The sequence below is a fragment of the Triturus cristatus genome, chromosome 1_2, assembly GCF_964204655.1.
Source record: "Triturus cristatus chromosome 1_2, aTriCri1.1, whole genome shotgun sequence".
NCBI classification, from domain to species: domain Eukaryota; kingdom Metazoa; phylum Chordata; class Amphibia; order Caudata; family Salamandridae; genus Triturus; species Triturus cristatus.
The window spans coordinates 446,922,070-446,949,874 of NC_140580.1; the positions used below are offsets into that span (position 1 = coordinate 446,922,070).

Genomic DNA, 27,805 nt, shown 5'->3' on the forward strand with positions numbered 1-27,805 from the left:
ACACGGAATTCCCGATTGACTGGGTCACTGATGAGATTAAATACCTGGGCATACGGTTTAGCCGATCGGTACAGGACATATGGCTGGCCAATTTTGGGGTGGCCGTGGAATGGCTGGAGTGCAAAGTGAAGCGCTGGAAGGCGCTGCCGCTATCTCTGATGGGCCGCATAGCAATTGCTAAAATGGTGGTCGTTCCTAAGTTTCTTTACTTATTCGTAAACATCCCCGTGCCACTCACTAAGTCGTTCTTTCGCCGGCTCCGCTCCGCCTTGATTGAACTGGTCTGGGCGGGTAAGCAGCCCAGAGTGGCCTGGAACCTCCTCACACTTCCCTTCCGTCAAGGGGGACTCGCGGCCCCGGACATGGAGCTATATGCGTACTGTGCTCAGGCCCAATACCTGCACTACTGGCAGCACCCGATTCCTTACCAGCCGCACGTGGCTATCGAGATGGATGTTGCGGCCCCCTGCCCCCTTCGTGCAGCGGTATATCAGAGATACAGACGCTCCAGAGACGACATTGACACTGTTGAAATGGTACGCTGGGCCTGGTCAAGCATTGCTAAACGTGCAGGCGTTGATGACTTATATGCGCCGAGTATGCCCCTCGCGGATAATCCACTACTGGGGCCATTGACGGACGCGGCGGTGGTGCGGCGGGCGCAGGCCTGCGGCCTGAAGGTGGCGGGAGACTTGTACCCGGACGATACCTTCCTTACAGTGCGGGACATGGCGGCAGCGCCGGAACCGACGGCCTCGGAGCTTCTTCTCTATTATCAACTGCGGTCTGCCTGCAAGGGCAGGTACCCCATGTTTCCAGAGGCTCCGCCGACGATTGCGGCCTTGGAGGACGTACTTTCGAACTCCTCCGCGCGCAAACTGATCACACGGATCTATAGAGCTACTCAAAACACGGCTCCGGTTGTGCACACTGACTCTAGATCCGCGTGGGAACATGAAGCGGGTATATCCATTACCGAGAAGCAGTGGGAGTACTGTTGCTCCCAACTTGAAAACCTATCCCCTAATTATAGGCTGCGGTTGGTACATTTCAACTATCTGCACCGGACTTACCGTACGCCCATTCAATTGTGTAGGATGGGTCTGCGGGCTGATGCGCACTGTTGGAGATGCGGTGAGAAGGATGCCGCGTTCTATCACCTTGTATGGGTGTGCGGCCCCATACGCGACTTCTGGATTGCAGTCTTCAATACCGTGGGGCAGATCGCGGGGATGGCACTGGAGCCGGACCCACTTGTGGCCCTCCTGGGATTCGTTAGAAATGTGCCTAAGGCCTCACGTAGGCTTGTAGCCATTTTATTATTACTTGCCAAGCGTCAGGTGGCGCTACACTGGAAGAAGGCGATGCCGCCAAACGTGAAGGCCTGGATAAGATCGGCGGTGCACTGTAGGGAGCAGCTGACCTCATACTGGGACCAGCTGCCGCAGCGCTCGCGGCCTGTAGATATCTGGCAGCCACTGGTGGATTGGTTGGCTAGTACGACGGCGTTGGAAGATGACCAAGCGGGCTGATCGTGGCTTAAATGACGTGGCGAGGTTGGAGTCCGATTGTGGTGTGCTGTAAGTGGTGATCCGCCTGGCATAAGTGATCTGGGATATGGGGTTCGCTCTCTGAGGGGGTTTGTCTGTCGTTTGCTCTGGCTGGGCGGGCTGTGGGCGCAGCGTGAAGATGATTATGTCATTTCGATCATTTACTGTTTGCTTTCCTTCGACTCGGGCTCTCTTAGTTTTGTTTTGTTTGTTCCATTGTAAAATGCTGTATTGCTGTTTGAAAGTACGACCTCAAATGCTTGGGCGGAGTTCCGCCTCGTATACTAGCTGCCTGCCTCCGGGTTGTTGGCTGAATAGCGGTGTACTCTTCGATGGAACAATAAAGGTTTTGGAAATCAAAAAAAAAAAAAAGTACGGGAAGATATTGGTTGCAATAAGTTTTTCTCCCCCGACCTGTATGGGGCTCAGTTTTCTTTTGCCTGGACCACATGCCATTATAAAAGATTTTTTTAAATTGACTCGTAAGTCCAGGTCATCCATAAATGTTGTGAAATTAAGAACCAAAGAACGAAGCGAGTTTGGCGTACGGCCCATTAACACCGCGTCGTCTGCGTACAGAAGAGTGGGTATGGCTTTGCCATTTATTAAGGGTACGTCTGGTTTAAACTTAGCAAGATAATTACTAAGCCCATTTATATAAATAGTAAAAAGCAGGGGTGCTAAAACGCACTCCTGTCTGACTCCTCTTCCGATTTCAATGGGTCCAGACAGTTCCCCACCAACGCCTATTCTCACTCTGGACTTTAGGTCCATGTGTAAAAAAGCTAAAAAGTGGACCAGGGAGATATCCAAACCATACTCTAATAAAATAGTCCAAAGTTTGGACCGATTAACCAAATCAAAGGCGGATGACAAATCCATAAAAGCTAAATAAATAGGTGCAGAGCGGGCAATGTTGTATTTATCAATAATTAATTTAAGACCCTTGATCTAAATACTAATTGGCAGGGGGATGATATCCCAGTTTCCTCTGTCCATGTAATTAATCTATTGTAGATAACACGACCTAATATTTTCAGTGTATTGTCTAACAATGAGATTGGTCTATAATTTATAGGATTGGGACTATTATGCTAGTAATCCTTGTATCAGGCATTGTTGATTCGAGCTGACTATTAAAAACATTCACCAATATGGGTGCCCAAAAATCAGGTTGCCATTTGATGAGGTCTATCGGAAGTCCATCTGGGCCAGGGGCCTTATTGCTAAGACTCTGGGCTATTGCCTCCTCCACTTCTCCCATAGTTATCTTTAAATTGGCAGAGGTTCTCAGGGATGTTAGTAATTGGGCCTTTTACCGGGGCAGCATAAATTTTAGAGAAATGTAGTTCCCAGGAACTAGCGGAAATGGTACAACTAATTGGAGTGAATTGTTGGCCCATATTCCGGAGTTCTTTTACTGCTGGCCAGAATAAATTATTCGATTTCCTTCCTGCGGTCAGAGCCAATGCTTCCCAGCGTTCGCCCAGGAGCGTAGATCTCCTTTTCTCTAGGGCTAATTTATAGGCCGTCCTTGCTGCACTTACTTTTGCTCCAACTCTAGGAAGTTCTGTGAGTGTCTTGCGTAAGTTCCTATTTGCCACGGAACAGCTGTGGTCGAACCACCTGGGGTCTTTAAGGCTCTGAGGGGCTTGGAACATCAGCATAGTCCTAACTGTGGCACATATTTTACTAAAATGTGTTATAATTAGCTGGCCACTAGTTGTTTGGTCTAGGCAAAAATCTATGCAGTGCTGATTTTCCCCTAACAAAGATCCCATGATTCCTGCTTTATCTAAGCCTTTCCATTTTAACCGCAATTTATCAGTGGTTACACTTAGATCTTTTGCTCCCTGCATTGAACTGTAAACCGGTTTTGGTGCCAGTTTAAATGTTAGATACAGGGTGGTGATCCCCAAAGTCAGTAACTACCGTATCAGTTTCCGTTATGCGATCAGCCATACCAGGGGAGACAAAAATTAAATCAATAGTAGAGGTACTAGCTAGTCCTCTGTGTGTGGGTACCTGCTGCTGCGATAATTTTGGTCCATGATCCATTATATTACTGAGGATATGGTCATCTAAGAGCTCTCAGTTCCTGACCCCTTTGATTGGCAAGATGTCCCTTTCGCTGTTCTACCGGCCATACATTTCTTGGGAGCTGAGCATTAAAATCCCCAGCCACAACAATTTCGGGCCCAGCAATTTTCCCCCATCTATCAACTAATTTGGAAATGAAATTAGACAGTGCTATAAAATTCTTATTTGGGACGGTTATAAAATCATTGTTATAAAAATTTATTAAAACAAAGGGGTTTTTCCGCTTATACTCAATGGCCTGTATGTTGACATTATCAGTCTCGATGGCCCTATGATTTCCCCCGGCCATTATACTGAGACCAACAAACAACCCACCAACAGCCCGACCATGTTGCAATTTACGCGCTGGTATGTTATAACAGTGGAACCCATTGATGTGCAGATTATATGATGCCCAAGTTTCTTGGAACATAATTATGTCGTACCTTGTAATTAACTCCACCCAGTCTTTATCCTTTAGTCTGGGTTGAAGGCCGGCGACGTTCCAACTAAGTATTTTTAAATCATAGACTTTATTCTGGTCTATTATTGGGAATTTTATAGGTTCACACATATATGGGGATAAATCTTTAAGTGGTTTTTTGTTAATCGATGATTCATTGGCGGCCACCGGTTGCTCTGGGTGTTTCTTAATATTGTCCTGGTCTCCGAAAGTATTTACGGACAATGAATTGGGGCTGGCCAGCCACTCATCTACTGGGTTCAAGGTTACCTGGGCCTGTTCTTTGATTATTACACTACCTTTTAGTTCAAGTGGATTAGAAATTGGTAGTGTCATAATCTCTTCAAAAGGTCAATCCACACCCTCTAAACCTTGAAAATTAAATGCATCAAAACGATTGTAAATGGGTATCCTGTATCGATTGTCATAATAGTCAAAATGCCTATCTTCGTATATGGGTTCAGGGCGTGGGTGACTGAGCCATATGTTGATTATCGTAATAATCGAAGTGCCTGTTTCCATGAATAAAATTGCGAGACAAGTTTCTTTGGGCAAGCGGGGAGGGTGGGTAAAAATAGGTAAGATCCACTGTTTGAATTCTACTCTCCAAACCACCCTCCCTCCACCCACTAATATCATTTACTAAACGTCTGTCTTTGAATTTTATAATACAGTCACCTTCATAATCCTTTTGTCTCTATCGCACCCAATTTAATCTTCTAACATGAAGTATTTGACCGTTTAAATATGGGGGAATAGGCATATGTTGAGATAGCCAATGGCTAACCTTATTCTTCAGTTCAATGTGGTTTTCTGACTTGCCCCCTCTTAAAGTTGGTACTCCTATCATGACTACGGTGAAAGGGTGCGATTCTGGTGGTAGATCGACACATGCGCGCTTACTGAGTGGCCTTAGTCTCTCGGGTTGTTCCTGAGTGGCATTGCTGTTACTGTTGTTACCGCATGATCCCTTGGCTGCCCACTTACTCCCATCCTTCCCAGTGGTGCACTCTATACCTAGATCTCCAATCTGTGCACTAGGGAGAGACGGCGCTTCTTTAGCCCCATCCAAACTCTTTTGAGGGGCTGTTAGCGACTCCTTATGCCCATTGTTTAAAGATGTGAGTCGCTGGGGTAATTGAGTATGCTTGCTAGTGCCCGACGCATCTCTCAGACTGTTCTCATTATTCCGTGAGTGCCCTGGCTTATCATTAATATTATTTTGGCTCGGTGTTTGAAAAGCCTTGGCAAATTGACATGATTTCATTATTTTGCTGTTGGGCTTTTTCAATTTTCTCCAGCCTTTCCCCTATTATTTTTACCCTTTCATTCACAGGAAGCATGAGCGACTTCATTAACTGTTCCATTCTAGACATTAAGTTCTCCATAAAAAAAATATTAATACTTTCCTGGTTACAAAAAACAGTATCAACAGTTTCGTGACATGTGTTTCCCTGAGTAGCTGTTTTCTGTGGTTGATCTGTGTGTATTATAGGTTGTGTTGCCCTATTGGTGATTCTTAACACAGGGCTCACATTTCTACCCTGCCCTGATCCATGTTTGGGCCTTGCAGCTTTTGATTTTACCCTTGATTTGTTAGCAGCCCTCACCTTTCTTTTGGGTTCCAGCTTGTCTGTACGCCCTTTCTCCCTCAGATGATTATATGTGGGGTTAGCTTTGTCAGGTGCGTTACTATCTTCATTAATGATGCAGACATCCGTCCCTACCTCGCCTTCTGGGATGTTAATAAGTGGTGAAGATTCTATGTTCATCTGAGTGTTTGGAGTCACTGACAGCCTACTTTCCCGGCTTATAAACTCAGGGGGGGTGGGGGGGGGAGGGGGGGGGGGGGGGAGTTTGTTGTAAGGGCATTGTCTGATTTGTCTCTGTTATTGGGAAACCAGCAAATGAGCCCATAAGAATGGAATCCTGTGAGTATGCGGTAACAATGGAGGTATCTGCACCAATATTTATGCCCTCAGTCGGTTGGGTCGATAGACACATACTTGGGGGTAATGAGAGGCGCCTTTCGGTATTCTCAATCGCGTTGACCACAACTCCTATGGTCCTTTGAAGCATCCCGTCTATAGCAGTAATACTAGGGAGTGGTGTGTTAACCTGGGCCTTTTTCCTGGAGATTGAGCGAGTTGCCATTGGTGTGCACTTGATCTTACTCATATTGTTCCCACTTAATGCTACTGTGGGTTTTAGGATGGTGCTGTTCCCCTATAAGATCTAGACTTCGTATGGGCGAAATGTGATAGCTTACAGATAAATTGTATCAACAATATAGTCACCCCTTAGATAGTACAAGTATGGCAATAGGAAGTCAAAGAGTTTATAGTTCTGATGTCTGTAGTGGGCGCACAACTAAGGTCCCTGGCCCAGTCCGATCTAATTGGGCCACAGGGGGCCCGCCCTTTGCCCGCTGCCCGCACGCTGTTCCCGCAACGCGGGAGACAAGTAAGGATTTAGCGAGCTTCCAGGTACATCAACAAAAGTGTCAGGGACCGCCTTCCGGTGCTTCGATGCCTAAGAGATGGAGTCCTCCACACAGCGGCCGCAATATGTTTGAAAAGCGGCGGCGGGAGGGAAATACAGCAACAGCACACAGGGCGGTTGGGGAAGAACACGGGTAGGATAGTTCAAGAGGTCCCAATAAGAGCCACTGGCCCGCGACAGGCTTCTCTGCAACCCCTATCAGCCCACAGGTAATAACAGCTTATATCCTATGGGGCAATGCCAGGTAGTATAACCAGGTCTGAATGAGTCAAGTAGCACAGAGGCAGGAATAACACAAGGACGCCTAGGGGTTTTATAGAGGAGAAATAAACGATGCTGCACCGGGGGTAAACAAATGCATAAAGGTAAATAGCATAGCCACGCAGCCACACCACCAGCAGCACTTACAGGTCAGGGGTCCTGCGACAGATGTCAGAGAAGGTGCCCAGCCCGGCCTCGAACGGTCCTCGACGGGCAAGGACGGGCCCGCCCTTGGCCCAGGCTTTGCCCGGGCGCTGCCCGCACACGTCCCGCGCTGCGGGGCAACAGCTGGTCTTATGTACCCCCGCGGCGCTGCCTGGTGATGTCGTCGCAAGCGCCCACTGCGGGGGATGCTGGGAACTGTAGTTGAGCTCGGCTGGAAGAGGCCGTTCCCCTCACGGCTGTGGCGGGATTCGCTGTGTTGGGCCGATGGCCGTTCCCCTCACGGCAGGCACACAAGCCTCTGAAGGTGAGTTGGGCAGATTTGAGCTGAATGCGCTTATTTTATCCTGCAGATCGGTATTTACCCGACTCTAAAGTTAGAGGATTTTGTAAAGTGAACTTTACCAATTGTGCTGGGTACACAACATTTGAATCGCTTGTAAATAAATTTTACAAATATTTCCAAATATATTTCAGTAGCTAGGAAAGCACTTTGACTTCTGAAGAGAGATTGAATGAAAGATTTTAATAGGATCAACACAAAGCACACTTTACTTGGTGATTGGAAATAAATATTACATGGCTGGGGGAAAGTTTGCGGCCATTTCAATGGAAAATGTCTGTGTAAATGAGAGCTATTACATCATGCTTTAGTAATAAATGTATTAAAAGTGACAGTTTTTAAATATGAACTGAAAAACATTCCTGTTCCCACCCTAATGGCATGCTATTAGTGAACAAAGAGGCAAGTAAGTGGTTATTTGTACGCTACATGCGAGTTAAACTTGGATTATACATGGAACAAAGGTTTAGTCCATTAGATCAAACATAAGTTGTTTCTACTGCAGACATGTGAAACTCCTATTTAAACGTGCTCTTGTATATGAAAATGAAGAAAAAGATGGCTGAAATAAAATATTTGCTTGGGATCACACAGTTTGGGATGAATGTATGGGTCAAGCACATTACAGTTCGGTCAAGTAGATTATTCAATTCACTAGACCTGCAGGTCTGGTAGCATTATTCTGAGGCCTAAAACTGGAAGGGCAGTTATAAACTTCTAAATAGACTACAATTTTAACCAATGGCAAAACCTAATCTTCCCTTTATTAGGACTTGCCTAGAAATCGCTTGCGCTGTCCCTCGTAGATATCTTGTATACGTTTTGTGGACTTCCAGCCCGTCCATTGCTTTTTGTTTCTTCCAGTTTCATTTAAAAAGCCTTGTTTCCAAGTGGTTAATCTTTCCTATTTCTCCCTCCTTTTCGTAGGTTTACTCCCACAGAGCTCTGCCTCATAACTTGTAGCCTTATACTTGACATTTTAGTAACTGCTTTAGGAACTTTTTTTGTCTAAGAGCACTTTACTCAAGCTCTTTTGTAAACAGGGCTATGATTCTTGTTCTCATCTCGTCACATTTGCTGTGCATTCAAAGACCGAGATCAAGTGTCAGACGTTGTTTCTTTCTCTGACCCGTCCCCCACTCATTGCTGCTTGCCCCTCCTCACTTGCCCCCTCTATCCATCATTGCTAATTTTCACTTTGGTTTACTTCACTCACAGGAAATATTAAATTGGCGGAACAATTTTCATGAGCGAATATGCTATGGCTTCTAGCACGGTGTGCTAACTTTAACAAAAAAAATCCTTTAACGTAGCGGTGAGACAATAAAAAGGTTTTTGATTTACAGATAGCCCCTCCCCATTTGCTTCAGTTAATGTAACCTGTGCCATGACACTGGGGTCTGCCGATTAGTAAATGGGAAGTAGCCCTCTACCTACTTGAAGCACTTTGTGAACAAGAGTATTCCATTTCCTTCGTAGAAAGACTACTCCACAAGTAGCTAAAGGTTACGCAGGCGGTTACGTCATGGTTGGTCGCATGTGCTGTATGATCACACTTGTGGTCTCACTCAGGTGTGAAACCGGCTCAGAGAGCCTTCAGGGGCCTCCACGGCTAGTGCAAAAGGAATGAGGTGGTGAGATTTCATAGCCAAAAAAACTAATTGCAATAATGTTGTCTTCATATAATCTATGCACATTTCTAGTCCAACATAGTCCTTTTCCATCCGAGAGCATTTTGGGTGCTATTGTCTGGTTCCTAATCATTTGCTAGAGAAAGACCCAGGTCTGAAACATTGCCCTGACGGAGAGAGTCAACTCTTGGGGAGATCACAGAAGTGTGTTTTTATAACTGTAGATCAAGCAAGAGACTTGTGGTCCTAGTCGTCCTTAAGGGAGAAGATTCCGATTTCCGGTCATTAGGGTCAGGCTGATGTAGTCCTGAGGCGCATCGCCCAGGTCCACAAAGGACAGGCTGCTCCTATCCGTTTTTAGAATTATTGAGTGCCTTTCAGCAGGGACAAGTTACTCCTTTTCTGTGGGCAGAGTACTCTATGTTGCCAGGGTCATGGGGGCATAGATGTCCTTGTCACGAGGGGCTTACTTTTCAAGACTCAGAGAAACGATATCACATTGGTTACCGTGATCCCCAGTCCTCGGTCAAGTCACGCTTTTTGTCTGCATTAAAGATTTCCCAGAATTCTTACTGTCCACCGTTGCCTACTCAGTAGCCCATGCTCAGCTGCTTATGACCCACTGTAGAAAGCTGGCTTTTTATTTAGTGTACCAAAATGAGGTACACAAATACAAAGTCCAGACAACCCTAATTGGCTTATAGAGTTTAAATTAGCCCCAAATGCTCTCTTGTGGCAGTGTGGGCAAGCAGTTTAGGCTTAGAGGGTAGTATTAATGCATTTGTTTAACACACTGAGTCAATAAATGAACCACATATTCTAGAAGAAACTCAAGATCAACTTAGAAAAACAACACATTTTTATATATTTCAACACCAAGAACTTTGCAATTGGGTAAGTACTTTTCAGATTGTTTAAACAGCAATGTCAGCAAATAGTGCATTTTTACGCTGTAATGATTCCCTATTGAGAGAAAAACTCATTGCATACATGTATATGCAATAGGATTTAGAGAGTCTCCTTTAGGTCGTGAGGTCCCACGTTCCACCAGCAGTTCGCAGAGGATTGGTCTGCTTTCAGTGAGTGTAGCAGAGGGTGAGGAAGCTGTGGGGAAGAACAGGTGGGCTCAGTAATGGCCTCCTTTTGAGATACTCATTGTAACCAAATAAATGATCAATGAGCTCCTCCTATCTGCAGATGCAGAGATCCACTCTGGCAGACATAATTTAGTCATAGTAACATTTATTTTGTTCTCTCACCTATTGCCAACCTTCACCCTTCGAACACATTGTGCTGTGCAGTATATTATATGTTGCACTTATTCTTTCTGGGTGGATGTGGGTTAAACGGCGAAGGGCCCCTTTCAGCACCAGTGCTTAGTGAAGCACTGTTCGTGATTTACTTTCAACGAGTGTCCGGTTGCCTGTAGCTGAATTTCCCTGTGGACCTCCTGGTACCTGGGGCTGATGACCTCTGTTGACCTGCAGAGGTGTGTGTAGCTCTGCAGTATTACATTTGTCTTGTGTGAGTCAGTGGGACAGGTTTATATGCCTTTCAGTAAAAGACCTGGATACAGGGTATGCAGAATATCCAACTAAGATAGGTTGCCCCACCAAAAAAAAGGATAAAGTCTAAGGTGAGATATGGCCATAAATCAAAGTCCTACAGGGATGCTCAAAACAAAAGGTAGCGCCCCCCCCCCCCCCCCCCAGGTGGCTTGTAGCACAGGTGAGGGAGATAGTATGGTACTAATGCTCCGCCCTGCTGCTGGCCACTGCAGACCTCAGAAGAACCAGACCATAGCATACTTTCAGGATATCCACATAAGATAAATTGATATACAGTTGCTCTACACTGTACTCCAGAAGATAGTGGGATATACCAATAAGCCTACTTGACTCCATAGTCTGGTTTAAATCATGACAGGAGCATTCAGTGTTTCATTCACTCAAGGGTGATAAAATGAGTACCTCTGAATTTAGTATGAATATAGGCTCCAAATACACATTCTGTTGTAGTCCGTGCTTCTTTTGAAAATGTGGCATGGACACTGCTCTTCTGGGATTCTACTGGCTGCCTGGAGAATCCCTTTTTATGGGCACAAGTGAGATGAGCTAAAGGGAAGTTAGGATATTCACAGAAGGCGGATATTGGAGAGTTGAGGGGTTGGTCAGTCAGCCACATAACAAATGGTAAAACCCTTCCCCAACCAGACTATGTGTTGGGTCTTCAAAAAATATCCCTTTGGTAGGGCTGACCTGTGTCCAGAAGATTTTCTTCAAAGGCCCCGTTAAACGTCAGACTGAGACAGGTATTATGGCTTATTCTACAAGTAAGGTTTGTATTTGTACCCCACTTCGGGTAGTGAATCTTTTAAAGTACTTGTGTAGATAATGGATGCTTCCTATAAGGTCTACTACAGTGTCAGGGTGTCCATGTCAGGTGTGAGAGCTTCAGCCAAGCCTGTTCCTTCACATCACTTGGAATTTGTAGCCCCAGAAGTATAATTAGACAGGAAGACTACAAGTACCAGAATGCAATGGGAACTAACCAATGGCAAAGCCAAAAGGTGTTGCATATGAGAGACCTATTGGTTGACATTTATTTTACTTTATTAGCCATGTTGTACAGCAGCATGGTTTAAAATAAAAAATAAAAAGCGCAATGATGCAGTTAGCATTGAATGGGTCCTACTGCTTTAGTGTATTAATTTTTACATTTACTTGTAACCATGATGCACAATAGCTGTGCTGCTGTATAACATGGATTAAAAAAAAAAGCACACACACAAAGTCAATAGTTCTCACATATGTGAGGTGAGACCTGTTTACTTGGCCAACGCCATTGCTGGCCTCAGCCACTTAAATGCCACCCTTTTTGCATTTACTTAGCAGTCCATCAAGCAGTCTGGTATTGAAAGCTAGCCCCATGTCAGATCCACTGTGCCACTTCACCCTCTGTAGCGCTTCTCTTCACTCTTAATGAAGTCCTGGCTACTAATGCGCCAAAGGACTCCCCCCCCCCCCGGTATCCAGTTTGCTAACCAATACAGATGCCGCCACCAGAATCACATCCGAGTTCTGATGTACTACTCCAAGTGAGCCCTGAGCTAATGTAGCTGGACCACATGTGGGAGCAGGTGTATTCTGTGTCTAGCATTTACTGTACTTGGGATTTTGCAGCAATGTGGCACATCATCAGGTCCTCAAAGGACCATCCTCACCCAGGGACAAATGCAAAACTTCTTCCAATCCAAGCCACCTTTTGGAGTTCTGGCTCACAGCCACAAAATTAGTAAATTATCTCCTGAAATAAGCGGTGATGGAGCCTAACAAGGAGGTATCAATCTTGGAGCAAGTAAGGCTTTGACTGCTCAAAACGTTTAAATACATCAACTCAATCCCACAGAGAAATCGGATTTACTACATGAATTCTAAGTACTCACAAGCTCCTTTCACAGGAAGTATACAAAATTGTCAATAAAAAAATCCTTTATGTAACAACTTGGGGAGTGGGGGGGTGGGGGGGGGGAGGGGTGTTCAAGAAACCATGACAAAGTCTAAATGGCACTGTCCAGAAGACCATCACACCTAGATCATGCACATTCGGTTCCAAAAAAAAAAAAAATCACAACCCCATGCCTGAACCCTAAACGTTGTACTTAAGTCCCAAAAACTAAATATACATCAGCTGCATAAGAGGAGAGCAAACCACCTTTTCACGGGCTTCTAATCAGACTAACACCCAAAACTGGATAGTCACGTAATTAAAAACCTAGCGGGGAGCATCTGTCACTTCTAGGTACACAAGATCCAAGCTAGTTTGATTAAGAGCCTCACTGTGGATGCATTCTGACCCATAACCAGCAAATATCAAATGTTTAGCTCTTCGTATGAATCATAATGTTTCTTAGTATGAGGTTTGTTGGTGAATTTCATGGATTGTGAGGATCTTATACGAGCCCATAGTAGTGTTCTCTAAAATTATCCATATAACTACAGTAATTACTTAAGACATGAAGATCTTCAGTTAAGTAAAGCCCTCAAATTATTCCGTGTCTAAACCTAGAAAGTAAATTAATCTCCAACCTAAGGCAGACAATTAGACAGAAATACGCTGCAAGTGTTAATTTTACAGATTACTACCCACCTCACGGATTGCATTTGTGAGTACAGCAATGGGTGTGATCCACAGGCTCAATAAGATAAAGGTTTTGATAAGCCAGAGACATATCATTGACAAAGATATACATGCCTGCCGTATTGTAGACTGCAGATGTAGAACAAGAAAGTAAATCAAGCAGATCTTCTAAAGCTTCAGTAAACACACAGATTCCTTTCTAATATGTAAAACTTGTACTGCTTTAAAGTATTAGGGCTGCACATAAGATGATCACACAGAGTAAATAAAGAGGTTGGGATCTTCGCAAGAGTAATACAGATTGCCCAAGTCTCGTTCAAGGTCGGGCATAAGAGGGCAACACGGAGTATTCATTCAAAGAAAAGAATTATATGGACGTTATGCTTGGCTTGGTTAAAACCATATAATGTGTGTTTGTTTTCCTTTAAACAAACACTTTAAGGACAGTTCAGGATTCAAACTAGTGATCAGACTGCTACAACAGATTTGTGTGCCGAATATTTCATTGAAAATTTTAGAGTCCGCTTTTGGGCAAAATAGTCAGAAAATAGTCAGAAATTGAGCAGTTCCAGTTTTTGAAAACAAAATAGGTAGAAGCAGCAGCACAAGCCTTTTTTAAAAAAAAAAGCTGCAGCAAAAAAAAAAAATATGGGATCTTTGGTCAGCCAATAGAAGCTACATCAAGAAAATAGTTCAGAGGCTTTGGTGCAACTGAGACAGATGAGAATTTCTGCCACTGAGATGCAAAGAAACTTCCATAGGCTTCATTGACAAGGTAGCTGATCAAGATAATTCAAGGCTATGGTAAAAGCTCAATGGTTCAGAATTATGGGCTATTTTCTAAAATCTGTTCAATTTAGCAGAGCATATTTTGTTAATTAGATTAGCTCTAGAGTGGATACCTTGATATCTCTGAGCAATCATCTACTGCAGAATACACAGGTCACATCAACTATGACAACAGCACTACAATTGCATTCATCAGTTTATATTCGAAGCAAATGTGTACATAGGTGGACCATGTGACCTTTTGCTTAACCATGTTGTCACACCTCACACTGGGCTGCTCTTACGTGACTCAGACCTACAATGTTGTCAAGACATTTTTCATCATTACATTTATGCTTCATAGCACTGAAAGGACCCATGCAACCTGTTTGAGGAAGCCCAAAACCACAAATACCTGCAGTAAACTTTGCATCTGTGTCTTGGTGCTGTTCAAGAAAGATGTGTTCTGGTCAGTCACACGGACAACTGTGGCACTAGCATGGTCAACCCACTGTTCTGTCTCCAGGCACACTGATGTAAGCCCACTTCTCAGCTCTACACAGCGTGTGGCAGAATCCTCCACAGTAGTAATGCTGGAGTCTGTTAACTGCCTGATCTCTTGTGCTAGGTTTTCCATATTTGAATTAAACTTCGTGTGTTGCGAGTCCGCACGGTCAACCACTTCAGACGACTGCCTGTGGGGAGATGCATATTATATGACGGAAAATTAACAGCCAGTTGCTTAAACTTTAGCTAGGATCTGCAAACATTATATATGACAAATAGGCAGTACCTTTAAAACTAGCTACACCAAAACTAGAGAATATACATGTAGGAAGCGGTCTCTGCATATGGTATGGCCACTAGGTGGTTATACTGTGCACAGAGTCCAGGCATTCCCCAAAAGTGTACAGGGCTCAATGTAAAGCCCAAAGTGCTCTATTAGTGGTAGAATGGGCGAGCAGCCTTAGGACTAACACAGAAAGGTGCAAAACATTTATTGCACACACATGACCAATAAGGGATATACACGACTCGAAAAGAAGAGTCCCACCAATTTTATAAAAAATAATCTTTGTTTGCATTTTATTTTAAGACCAAGATATTCACAATGAGATAAGTACATTTTTAACAAAAAATACTTTTCACTTTAAAAAAGTAGACACTGCAGTTTCTGAACAGTTCAATGTTATACTATGGAGGAAAACAATGCGGTTTAACAATAAGTACAACACTTACAATTCCAGCCTTCGGGACCAAAGGTTTCCCCATTTGCCCGTACCTAAACCCTAGGAGCTTTCCTCCCACAACCCAGTGGCCTGCTTGCCAGCAGCCACCAACTAGAGGCCACTATCCCCAATTGGATAACATTGGGCCTCAACACTCTGCACCTGGCCGCTCTAGTACCGCTGAGGGTGTGCCAAGAGTGAATCTCTGGCCCTAGGGGACACCCCGAGTCTAACACCAGAACCTTAACTACCACAGTCGATAACTGAACTGATAACCTGTTTTTCCTCCATAGGATAATATTGGCAATTTTCTTCCATAATGTTTCTAAGTGTGGAGTTTTCAAATCTAAAAATGTTATTTAAAAAGCGCACGAATAACCAAAACGCATTTACTTACCTGTTTGCAGGAAACGTCCCAGTGCTAAATCTCGGTAGCCAGCACAGAGTTAGAAAAATAAAGTAAAAAGTAACTTGCCTGTAATTTGCTGAAAAAGCTTATTCATTTCAATGTACTGTATTTGCTAATTATTTCAACCTACTGCATCCCCTGTAAATCCAACTAAGTACAATTTCTATTGTATTTTCAAACTGTTCTACAATCAGCAACTTATTACCGTAAAGTATTTAATGCTTACCTGTGCCAGGCTTGCTTGTTTCTAAAAACAAAACAGTATATTTTTTATACAAAAACAATTGGTCTAGAGTTCAGTCCTGGAGTGTGTGAATGTCCTCTGATACTGCCTTACTGCTCGACCACTCTACCACAAATAGAGAGTAAGGTTCTATCTAACCATAACCTCTGCCTACCTCTGGGGTCACCTGGACTCTATACACACTATACCTCATTTTTAGTGTAGAGTATATACAGAGCCAGTTTCCTACTGTGACTGATCTATGCCAGGGTAGTGGGTTGTCGGCATGGCACACAGGAGTGCAATGTCGACTCATTTCTTTGGTCTGCACCGAAACACGCAGCCTGCAAAGGCAGTGTGAGTGTGTAGTGGTACAGGACATCTAAGGGTGGCACAATAAGTGCTGCAGCTCTTAGAGGCCTTCTTTGGTCACATTGCCCTGGGTACCTGTGGTACCATTTACCAGGGGCTGACCTGTGGCCAGAGATGCCAAATGGGTTTAGTTTTGGGGAAAGAACACAGGCCCTGGGAACCTGATTGGCAGGGACCCAGGGCACATCAAGTCAAAGTGCATCAGTAGTCTGGCAAAAAGTGGGTGGGTTACTGCAACAGAAACAGACTTTCCTACACAGGGGGCTTGAAGGGCCAATTGTGGATCAGATTTAGGGAAAGAACACTGGTACTGGTAACCTGGACAGCAGGGACCGTGTACTCTACCGAAGGTCTGAGCCTTTGATAAACTCCAAAAGGATCAAGTAATTTGGCCATGGCTCTACCTGCTTTGTACAAAATCAAAGCAAAGGCTTTAAAGATTCTTACAATCAAATGGAAGGGTCTAGCAATTTCCGAGGTCTCTTGTTCCAGATCTGGAACAATTCTACTGCCTGTTTAGCTTGGAAAAAATACATTACCATGATAGAGTCGTGAGTATGTTAAATCCCTTAATGTTTATGTTGCTTGTTCAGATGAAATTATAAACTGTCAGAAGACATCCACTCAAGGACACAGTGGTCGAATTCATGGCAATTATTGATTATAAACGCTTAAACTATATGTAGTGGGTGTCTGACCTTTAGCTTTCACAGCTTTTCCATTGACTCCCGGGACAAAGCCATTTAAAATTCAAAGAAATGCTACACGCCGATTGTATTTCACTGGCCGTGCCTAGAAAGCCATTAAGGCAGATATATCTGTCAGAAAGTGGTACTGTTTCAAAAGGGCTTGAATACTGTTGACAAGAACCGGTAGCTACTTTGATTCATTGCTAGTCCACGGCATAAAAGGAGCAGAACTTAGTTATCTGGGTACAAGTTTGAACTGCCTGGGTAGGTCAAAGTAGGCAGGATGACCAGGACAAAGTTGTTGCATCCATGATCTTAACATAAAACAAAAATCTGACATACAAATGAAAGGTGCCAAAAGATCATTAACAGAAGGGTGGTCCATGGGAGTGATTACTCCACATAGAAAGAACCCCTTTGGGATCTACAGCGCTGTTCGCAGATGCAGTGCTGAAAGACTGCTATAGGTTTTCAGCCCTAAACTGGCAGGAGAATACATGGTGTATGAGCTTTGGTGGTCCAGGAATTGGATAAGTTTACCAGCATTGGTATAGGTTAATATATTTAGTCCTTAGTGAAGTAAAGTATGGTTAAAAGATCAAAGTTAGAGTGCATTAAAGGAAACCGAAAAAACATTAACAATGAAACTTTGAGAACAAGTACTTTATGGTTTCTTCTTGCAGGGCACGGGACATATTACTTGAGGGTCCAGAACTCTTTCCCTGGACAGCTATAGCCAGTTCCATACCAAAAGTAATCAACAGGAGTCAATAACCAGGTGCCTACACGGATTACACTAGTATTTCTAAACTAGCACCCAGAGGAGCAGGCTCTACTTCACGGAGCAAATGACCCATTATAAAGGGAGTAGAAGGCATGTGAAGCCAAAAAACACAGGAAGAATCAAGTCCACCTCAACTGCCATCTGTGCTTGTAGAGCTCACATATTAATCCATGCCCTATCACACAGCACAGCAACTCAGACAAAGGCCTGCCTGAAATGGGACTTGACTCCAGGTCGAATAAATCAGTTTCCCTAGCACAATTATACTGGACTTCGACATTGCAAGGGATAAATCTTTTGGAAAAGAATGCTACGAGAACCAGCAATTTTCGTAGGTCAAGGCCAGGAAACAGGCTCAAGAATGGTGCTTTAGTACAATGCTTAATATGGAGAGCCGCAGTCGTGAGAGACAGACACCACACACCCACCCACCCACCCCAACCCACCCACCCTGTATGGCACAAACACTAGTGAAGATTGACTCAATATGCTAGTGGCACAAGACAGCTCGATGATAGTTGCCCAAATAGGAGATGGAATTTTGGGTAGTCAGCCTCTACAAAGCTGTGCAATGTACATTGCTTGTATTTAGGTTAATGAGAACCAGGGAGATAAAAGATGAAGTAAAATACTGCATCAAACCAAGCTGCAGCGATAAGCCAGAAGACAGAGTATCCTCAATAGATATCAAAGGCATTGACCAATTTGTCCATAGGTCAACTAGATGGATAGCCCAGTACAACAAGAGAATGAGAACTTTCAGTACAGATCACTGCAGCACAATATTGTGAGGTCTAAAGGAGTGCAAACTCAGCTTTTAAAGATCTTCCACCTCAAGAGTGTTACTGCAATGACCCTAAATTGGAGCAGTTCATCATTGTCAAAATCCTGATGCTCAAGCCTTCTAATTAGGGGCCTTAAATGACAAACCACATAAATTACATATTACTAGAGATGCGAAGGACCTTTAAGAGTTCTGAAGGGGCACTAGAAAACACCTCATATTCCAAATAGGACTCCAGGTTTATGCTTTATTCAAATTGTGCAAGAACCAGCCTAGATGCCTTTTATTCTGGCTATGCACTAAAACAGACCAATTTCCTTTTCTAAAGCACGGCTTTTGGAGTAATTAAAGAAATCCATGTAAAATTACTCTGGTTTGCGTGCATTAACCTGACAATTCATTTGTGAGGACAGACCTTGACAGAGGCTTCCAGGATTTGTCACTTAGTGCAGGAAGCTGGCTCTATATAGTGGACCAAAACGAAGTACACTGTGAAGAGTCCAGGTAACCCTTGTTGGTTTACAGAGACAAAAATAATAACACTAAATGCTATCTTCTGTGGTAGTGTGGGTGAGCAGTTCAATCTTAGAGTAGTGCTAAGCATCTGTTGTACTCAGACAGTAAATGACTCAAGAATAAATACGGAGACCAATTTAGAAAAATAAGTTTGTTTTTTTATGTAAATGTTGATACCAAGAAATTTGTTACCTAGAAAGTACTTTTTTAAATAGCGATTTGCACAGGTAAGTAAAATGTGCACTAAAATGGTGTCTTATCACAGCAATGCTTTCCTAAGTGGAATAAAAGGTTTAAATTGCATATAGCCATTTACGATCGGTTGCTGGGGTCTCCTTCGGGACTTAGGGTCATAGGGGGCCAAGGTTCAAAAATACCACCAGCAGTTACTCGTTACTTGCCCTGGGGCATCTGGGTGCAGAGGTGCTAGTCTGTTGGTAGCTTTGCATGATACACCAGTAGAAAGAAGGGAGGCCACCTAGAAACAGGCTGCAGAGGGGGACTCTGGGACAAATATGGGAGCTCCCAACAGGGGAATTGGGTCACAAAGGTCCTGGGAGCAAGAAAGCATAGTCTGTTATGGGTTACGCGGGCTGGGGTGCTCCGGAGCAGAGTAGATGGGTCGGGTGGGCTCTGCTTGTTAAAGGCCCTCACCGGTTGGGGGTGCAGAAATCAGGACAGCTGGGCCACTGTGGGCTGCTCGGTCTCTGTGCACTAGGAATCCGGATTGGACTCTCACAGGCTGTGTTAGTTGCAAGGGGTTCTTTAACCCAAGTAGTGGTGCTGTAAGGCTCCAGTCGGTCCTGGTGTCCTCTCACTCAGTGGGGGGACGACAGCTGACCTTTGGGAGCACAGGTACTTCTTCCTGGGGACTGCTGTGTCGGGCTGGCCAGGGAGCTGCAACACAGTGAATCGGACTCTGCATCTAAAGTAGCTCCTCTACTCCAAGGGAGATTGCTGGCAATTTGCGAAAGGCGTCAGTCTACCAGGGTACTTGGCAGTTGCTCAGCTGCAGGATGAGTCACTTGGTCACGAATGTCCAGAAGAGGGCAGACATGCAGGGTTTGGCACCAAAAGTCCACAGCAGTCTTCAGCAAGTTTTCCTTGCAGCTCATTTTCTTCTTCTGGATCAGTTGAATCAGAGTTTCTGGCATCAGGGGTGCCTCCTAAATACTCAATTTAGGTGAGTTAAGGGGAGTGACAGGAAGTAGCCAATGGGCTACGTACCTTTAGAGTGACTTCACCTGTATGTGACCACTTCTTTTGGGTAGTGGGTATAACGCTGTTTAAGTGAGCTTATTTCCACCAAAACCTAGATGGTGGATTTCTAGTTTTCGTATTCAACCAAGTAGCCCACCTTAGGGATGGAACTAGCCTGATAGGGAACACGCCTCCCAATTAGCTCATTTTCCCACCTGTCCTGGTGCCAAATGAGCACGGGTGGCATTTCCCCTGTCTGGGAGAATCCTGGGTGGCATATCAAAGGCAGCAAAGGCCTTTGAAACCTCATGCATTGATATGCGGGTTACTTAAACATCCTGCATGGAGGAGGTGACAAGACCTCTGGCTAGAGCAGGAATTGTTTCTGCCCTCTGGGAGCGTGGGCTCTCACCTGCAGGGGGTCAGAAACCGGTCTGTGGTGGCAGGCTGGTCTACACCAATCAGCCAGTACACTAGCAGTCGGTATGTTTTCAGGGGGCGCCAAGATACCCTCTCGGTGCGGGTATTAATTAATCCATCACTGGCATCAGTGTGGGCTTAATAATACGAGATGTTTAATAAAAAACATCTTTAGATTCAGTTAAGCCATCATGTAGCAGGGGAACACTTAATCACCAGTGCCAAGTAAATATACTCAAGATGGCTTCCCTGTTCGCTGGCAATGTACAAGATGCGACATGGACAACACAGGGGCATATCTGCTTGTGCAGATATGTCCTCACACGTAATATAGTGCACCCTACCTTAGGGCTGTAAGGCCTGCTGTAGGGGTGAATTGCCTTTACAGCATGCAGTGTCTACAGGCATGGCACACAGAAGGTTTACTAGGGGCTTACAGGGGGTGCTAAAGGTATTTCCAATACAGGGGAACAATTGTACAGTTTTAGGGAAAGGATCCGGCACCGGGAACCTGGATAGCAGGAACCCAGTGCACTTTTATCACAACTGCATCAAGTAACGGGCAAAAATTGGGGGTGACCATGTCAAAAAGTGGCGCGTTCCTTCACAGAGGCCTTGAACTACCCGTGCAGCAACACCATATCTGATGGGACCACAGGGGACAGGAAGAAGTTGCAAAAGCAGAAAATCTATTAATCAATCTTTGGGAGAGAACGTGGTCAATAATCCTCTTTATGAGTACAATAAAGTGTTAACATATTTACCTCTGACAGGAAAAGAATAAAGTAAAGTACAAGTGATAGCCATACTGCATAGGCGATTTTGGCAATACCAGCAACATAGTTAGCACAGGCACATGAAAAGATTTGAAGAGGAAGTTTTCATGGAAACACTAAAGTGCTCTTCACATTTTTGGAGTAAGCTATAAAGGATGTTGTTTATATTTTAATCTGTCATTTTAATATTTTACCAAACATTTTGATGGTGATACTGCCAACATTTGGGAACACATTAACAAATGAAACATGGAAATGTAACTTCTACTTACATCTCAACATCCGCCTTTAATCCAACAAGCGACTTTTGCAGGTCCCCGCCTTTGGTTAAAATGTTACTGAAGTTTTGTTGTGTCTCCAGTACCAACATGTTCAACTGATTTTGCAAGGTAGTAATGATCTTTGTTGTACCCTAGAAACATTATAAGTTTAATTTGTGCAAACAAGTAAGCAGCTAAATAGTTCATACAATGAAGTCTAAATATATTATCAAATTTGGTGAATCATCAACTTCAAACTTACTCCTTGCTACCACCTTTACGCGTCATGAAGAATATGAAAGGGACTAAGATCCTATGCAGTGTGTTCCAGAAAAGAATACAATGTCCACCTCTGTCAATAAATGAAGCTTCCAAAAACACACTAACGTTTCTGATAAATTCTATCTCAAAGTTGCGTGCCATCAGAAACCGATGTGAATTTAAACTTTTATTAAATACTGATTTAAGCAATGCTTATATACACACTCTACCATGAAAGCGTTCAAACCAAGAGAGTCTGTATCAAAAACAGATATTTAGCAAAAGTATATTTACAAGTAATGGAATTGGGTGGATCACTAAATCATTAAAAAACTGGCAGCATAAGGAAACTTACTTCTTCGAGAAATACAGTGTACGTTCTTATTCCTGGTTGACAATAAATAAATGTTCTAACAGGAGAGTCCAAGTTCATATTACTATGTGTTCGCTCAACTTAAACCTCACAACAACCATAAGCCTTGAACCCAAAAAATCAAGACAGGATAAAAATAAGCAACTTTCAACCTGCAAGTTGCAAAAATAAAATAAATAAATAACCAGTGTGGAAAAAGTAGAATTGGCAAATTTTATGCCCAGGCTTTGTAGGCCCCCCGTCTTGCTAGATGTTTGGTAAGGCCCAATTGCAGCCGGATCTGTGATGCAGAAGCATAAATAGGTATACTACACATGATTCTGTTGGCCCTAGCTAATGTGTTGTCCAGGGTTTTGGAGTCACTGTCTCTCAGGGCTTCACTACCATATGGGATGGTGGGCAGAATTTGGGATTGTGCAACCTGAAGAGAGCATAGGGCCGGTCAGCTTGGTATTTAAGTGCCTTAGGGTTGTCGCTAGAGCCATCCCTCTCGTAATCATCTCAAGCTGGCTAGGGAATGGACCACAGTTATCGATAGTTACCCCTAAATATTTGTAGCTAGTCACACTCTGGATTTGAATATTAATAAGGTACCAGACTTGAGTTTTTTCTATACCCATTTTTATGGTCATTGTTTTGGTTTTCTCTAAGTTTACTTCAAGGGAGTGGTCTGCTGCATATCCTCGCAATGTAGTTACGAGGCGTTGCATATCCACGTTTGTATGGCTAACCGAAACCACATCATCAGCGTATAAGATACTAGATAGAGCCTTGCCAACCATCCTTGGAGCATGTGCATTGCATGAATTAAGGGTCTGTCATGTCAGCCATGTAGAGATTGAACAGGGTTGGGGTAAGTACACATCCTTGTTTGAGACCTTAGGTGGTAGAGATGCGCCTTGAGCGATGTGTGCCATCACCCAATTTTACCTGCACCCAGCTGTCTGTATGTAGACATTAAGAAGTCCAAGAGTGCTTGCGGAATTTTCCAGAGTGCCAATTTTCCCCAGAGCCTCGCTCGAACTATGTTGTCAAATGCTTCCCTGAAGTCTATGAAGCAGAGATGGAGTGCCTGTTTTGATGACTTTTATGTCCGTAAGCAGCGACATAGTTAAGATGTTGATTGTTGTACCTGCGGCTTTAAAGAAACCAGCTTGAATGGAAGGATGTCGTGCTCGGCTGCCCAAGCCTCAAATTCTTTAAATAGAGCGCCAGCAAAGTACCTTGTCTTATTATCAAGCATGGCAACTAGGCAGTAATTTTTCGGTGCTGATTTCTCTCAGCTCTTGTAGAGTGGAGTAATGACGGAGTAATGACAGAGCCCTTCCAGGAGGCCGGCATTTTCCCCAGCAGTCTAATTTCTTGGAAGAGTCTAAAGGCTCTGCCCAGAGGTTTGAACCCTGCTTGAAGAATGCTGGTGGAATAACTCCAGCACATGTTCCAGCGCCAAAAAGACACCACTGCACCAAAGCCCCACGACCAGAAGTGAAGTGGACCAACGGTGTCCCTACATGCCAGAGGATCTCAAGATTCAAGAGATGATCCCCTGGTGGATTCAGCCGGACTGGCCCCCCAGTCCCTGCTTGCAGAAGTGAATGGACACCAGACGCCGTAACAACGTTGCACTCTGACTATACTAGATTTAAGGGCGTTACAGATGAATAGCAGGTAGGGACGAATGAGTTCCTTAACTGGGGTGTTTACACCCACTATTATGCCACCCTCCTGTGGGAGGGAGCATAGCCCTAGACCTGATTGGATAAGTGCCTCCATCTTAAAGATGGTGGGCACTGAGAAATTAGCTTACCTTCTCCTCCAACGCCTAAGGGGTGGAGTAGGCAAAGGGGGCACACCTACTCTATACAGACCCACTAGGATATTGCAGCATGGATTCACAAATTTAGCGGCACAAATATGTAAATTTAGAGGCATTTTTGCGGTACTTTATTTTACTCAATCATTCATTTTCAGCCTGAAGTCAATGGAAACTGTTTTAGCAGAGTATTCCACTTTGAAATAGGCATGTTTAGTAGGGCTAATAAATGCCCCGGAGAGAAACTGATACAAAGTATCCCTCGAGAGAGCACTATTGAGCCAGTTCCTGCCTTCCCCACCAAGGACGCCTTTTGGGGTCCTTACGAGACCAGCCATTTTGAGGCCAAGCAATCTTCTCAGTGTAGCTCTCAAATGTTTCCGAAAAACGGGGACAAAAACATGAAATTCGCACCACTAAAGATACTAGGACACAATTTAATTTAAAAATCGCGCTGTACATCAATGAGAGTCGTATCTAAAGTACAGCATGCAAACAGGAAAATTGGTATGGCAGATTCTTTCTAACAAACGTACATTAAAAGTAAAAACTCAAATACTCATACGTCTGATAGGAGTATCTTCCGTTACCAAAACGAAAAAAAAAAAAAAAAAAGAAAAGAAAGTGGGTAGGTGTAGGTTCCTTTTTGCAGTTATTGTGGGTTCATTGGCACCAGTGCTTAATTTGTAAACGTTTAAGTGCCAGGGCCCTCGTCAGGAGGGAAGTTCACCCACTGCCCCCGCCAGAGCCACCAATGACTGATCAAACACAACTACTAAACACTACCCCCTACAACTGTGGTCGTCCTTAAGGGACATGGGTATCCCTCCTTTTATTTTAAATCTATTGGCCAGATTACATGAGGGGAAACTATGCACAGGTTAGATGGGGGTCACAGGGACAACTGACCGAGCACATCCCGGTCAATAGGGGAGTCAGACAGGGTTGAGTTTTGGCTCCAACCCTATTCTCGCTTTACATGAACGGGGTGAACAGCTTTCTTCAGGAAGTCTCTGCAGATGCGCCAATCTTGGCCGGGGGGGGGGGGGGCTTCGGACGACAAGGTACCAACCCTCCTATTCGCTGCTGGTGTCTAAGGCACCAGCAGGGTTGCAGCGACTACTTAACAGGTTCCATCTTTACTGTGACAACCGGGGGATGGGCATTAACACTCTAAAAACCAAGTTTATGGCCTTTAACCCTCCCAAGTCCTATAGGAGTACCCCTCTGCTAGATGGGACACCTCTGGCAAAGGCGGACACCTTTGCTTATCTTGGTGTCTGAATCTCTGACAAATGGTCTTGGAAGCCCCACCTAGCAAACATTGTTTGGGAACAAACTAGTAGTGGGTGCAATTGGAAGGGAACATCTCTCTCGAAGCAGACTCGTAGCCCCGGCCCCTCCAAGTCTACGATGCCAAAGTGGTAGGTGCTGCACTCTACGGAGCAAAAGTTATTATTTTTTTAGATTTGATAATGCTGCCCCAATCCATTCCCCTCACCTCCCTACTGCTTGACATGGGTAGGCGGTCCATTGGTGATATAGCGAGGCTGCGCCCCCTTCTCTTTTGGGCCTGCATTAGGCAAACCCAAACTTCTTCCGTATGCCAAGGCTCTTACTGAGGTGATACGATTAGATACCGGCCATAAAATAGGCTGGATCTCGTACGTCAGGAACGCGACCACAGCCTTAGGCTTTGAAGCACATTGGGATAACCAAGAGTCACCCATGAAAGACAAGATAAAACACTGCTACTGGGAATGGGCGGACCACCAAGAATCATGTCATTCAAACCTAGGCTGATTAACTTGTGAATTTTATCTCCACAAACAAATTAGATGCCTTGACCCTTTTTTTTTTTTATTTTAGACTTTATTCACGGCGCAGGATGCTTTACATCCATTTGAGGCTCAGCACACTTCCTGCTTGCGAGTTCACAGCAAAATGGCACTCGCTTAACCAAACCCCAAAGAACTGCCCTTGTTGCGAGGCCACACTTGAAAGTGTTGTCCATGTTCGGCTTGCCTGCCCGGCTTTTCAGCCACCCGAGGGCTAAATGGCTAAAACCATTGTGCCAGCAACTGGGAACCTGGGATCATCACGTATTCTTAAGACCGCTCCAAGACCTTTCTTTGCGTGTTGCATGGCAAAATGTTTAGGTCACTGTTAGACCTGTCAGCCCTTTGGCAGTTTCCTCCTCATTTTTTATTATTTTTGTCCCTTTCCCTCTTCCTCATTTTTTCTGTCTACCTAACTTTTGGGTGCTGACGTAGAGGTTCTGGGTGCCTCTTCCACATCACTTGAGGGAAAGGCGCAAGGTGCTCCTCAGAGGAAAATAGATGAGAAAGGTGGGATTCACAAAATGGTGGCTCCAACTGTCACCTCAGCACCTGGGCCATGACTGCCATGGGAGGTTCCGGAACCTTCTGGGCCCCTCTGGCAAGTCAGGCCCAAGGTGATAAATAGAGGTGGCAGGAGGGCAGCCATTTTAGGATAAGGGAGGACTGCGGAAGGTTCAGGAGTAAGGCGCCTGTGTGAGGAGGTGGTTGTACTTAAAGGGGAACGGACAGATCCAAGGGTCTGCACAGTGTCCTAAACCTAGTAACATCACCCCTAACCTTGTGACCGGTCCCTGACTGCAGTCAGTGAGAGGGAAGAGCAGCAGAATACCGGGTTTTTCGCTAGTGGCAGAAGTCCCTGAGGGGGGGGAGGGGGGGGGGGGGGGGGGTGGCGGGTCTAAGATTGTTGCCCAGGACCACCTCATCCCGTGTACCTTCCTGGCAGCAGTGGAAGGATCAGACTGGCCTCGGCGGTAAACCCCCCCCCCCCCCCCCCCTTTTTGTCCTTGGTTGTGAGGAGTGGAACGCAGCCACAGTAGTAGGACTGGGCCATATTGTCCAACTTTCCCGGAGCCTCATTACCCCGTAATCTGACCGGGTCGAGTCCCTACCTGAAATGGACCCCATCGCCATGGTCGGGTGGCCGGTGGTCCTCTGATTGGACTTGCGGAGCCCGTGGGCTGAAGAGGTGAGGGGCCGGGAGTCAGCGACTCCGTTGAAGCTCCGGCGACAGTTACTTCAGGAGGCAGGAAGAGGAGGGGGCGGGGCGGGCCCGGCCTGGAAGCCGCCGTCCTCTGATCACGTGAAGAGGGGCCGAAGCGCCGCCCTTCGCCAAGAAGAGTGAGGAAGTCTGCGCCCTGTATTGGTCCGAGGGGGGAGTACAAGGAACACCCAGGGCCCCAACTGAAGTTACCGCGACTGGCTGGTAGCAAAGCCGTAGCGGAGGGGGCACCGGTCAAACAGTTGTGGGGGGGGGGGGGGAAACCTGTAGAAGCTCCCAGAGACTTGCCGTCCATAGGGGAAGGAGTCCTCGCTAAGGAACAGACCGTCTCTCATGTAGTGAGGGGACAGCAGCTCCATTCCGGCAGAACACACGGAGCGGAGGACAACGAGACTGTACCATAAGCTGGGCATGGTGAAGAGGGGAGGGGTAGAGTAAGTGCTGTGAGGCCCACAGCTGAATTCAGAGTTCGTGTAAATATACCAGTTAATGTTATTTTCTTGGAAGCCGAGACCCCAGTGAGACAAGTACAGACCTCGAGGAGATTAGTGCCTATGCAACCTTGATATGAAATGAACTGCTTGAAATGTCATTGATCTCTAGCGCCAGGACTGTTACCATGGCTACATTAAAAAGCATTAGTAATTGATATTTAATTAAGTTGCTGGGGGACATCCGAGGTGCTGTACATAGGCCTAGGGAAAGGAGTAAGGGGGTGTCAAGGTAGAAATAACATT

General features: G+C 44.9%; 1 protein-coding gene across 6 annotated transcripts in view; it reads right to left on the reverse strand.

Annotated features, from left to right (window-relative positions):
- The window catches only part of KIF11 (kinesin family member 11), a 271,380-nt gene that overhangs the window by 45,536 nt on the left and 198,039 nt on the right, over positions 1 to 27,805 (reverse strand). For all 6 annotated transcript variants that reach the window (XM_085606145.1, XM_085606146.1, XM_085606148.1 and 3 more), the window contains 2 exons: positions 21,574 to 21,713; positions 14,315 to 14,594 (listed from right to left, as the gene is read on the reverse strand). In XM_085606145.1, the coding sequence (XP_085462271.1) occupies positions 14,315 to 14,594; positions 21,574 to 21,713 (420 nt within the window). The remainder of the gene's footprint in view (positions 1 to 14,314; positions 14,595 to 21,573; positions 21,714 to 27,805) is intronic.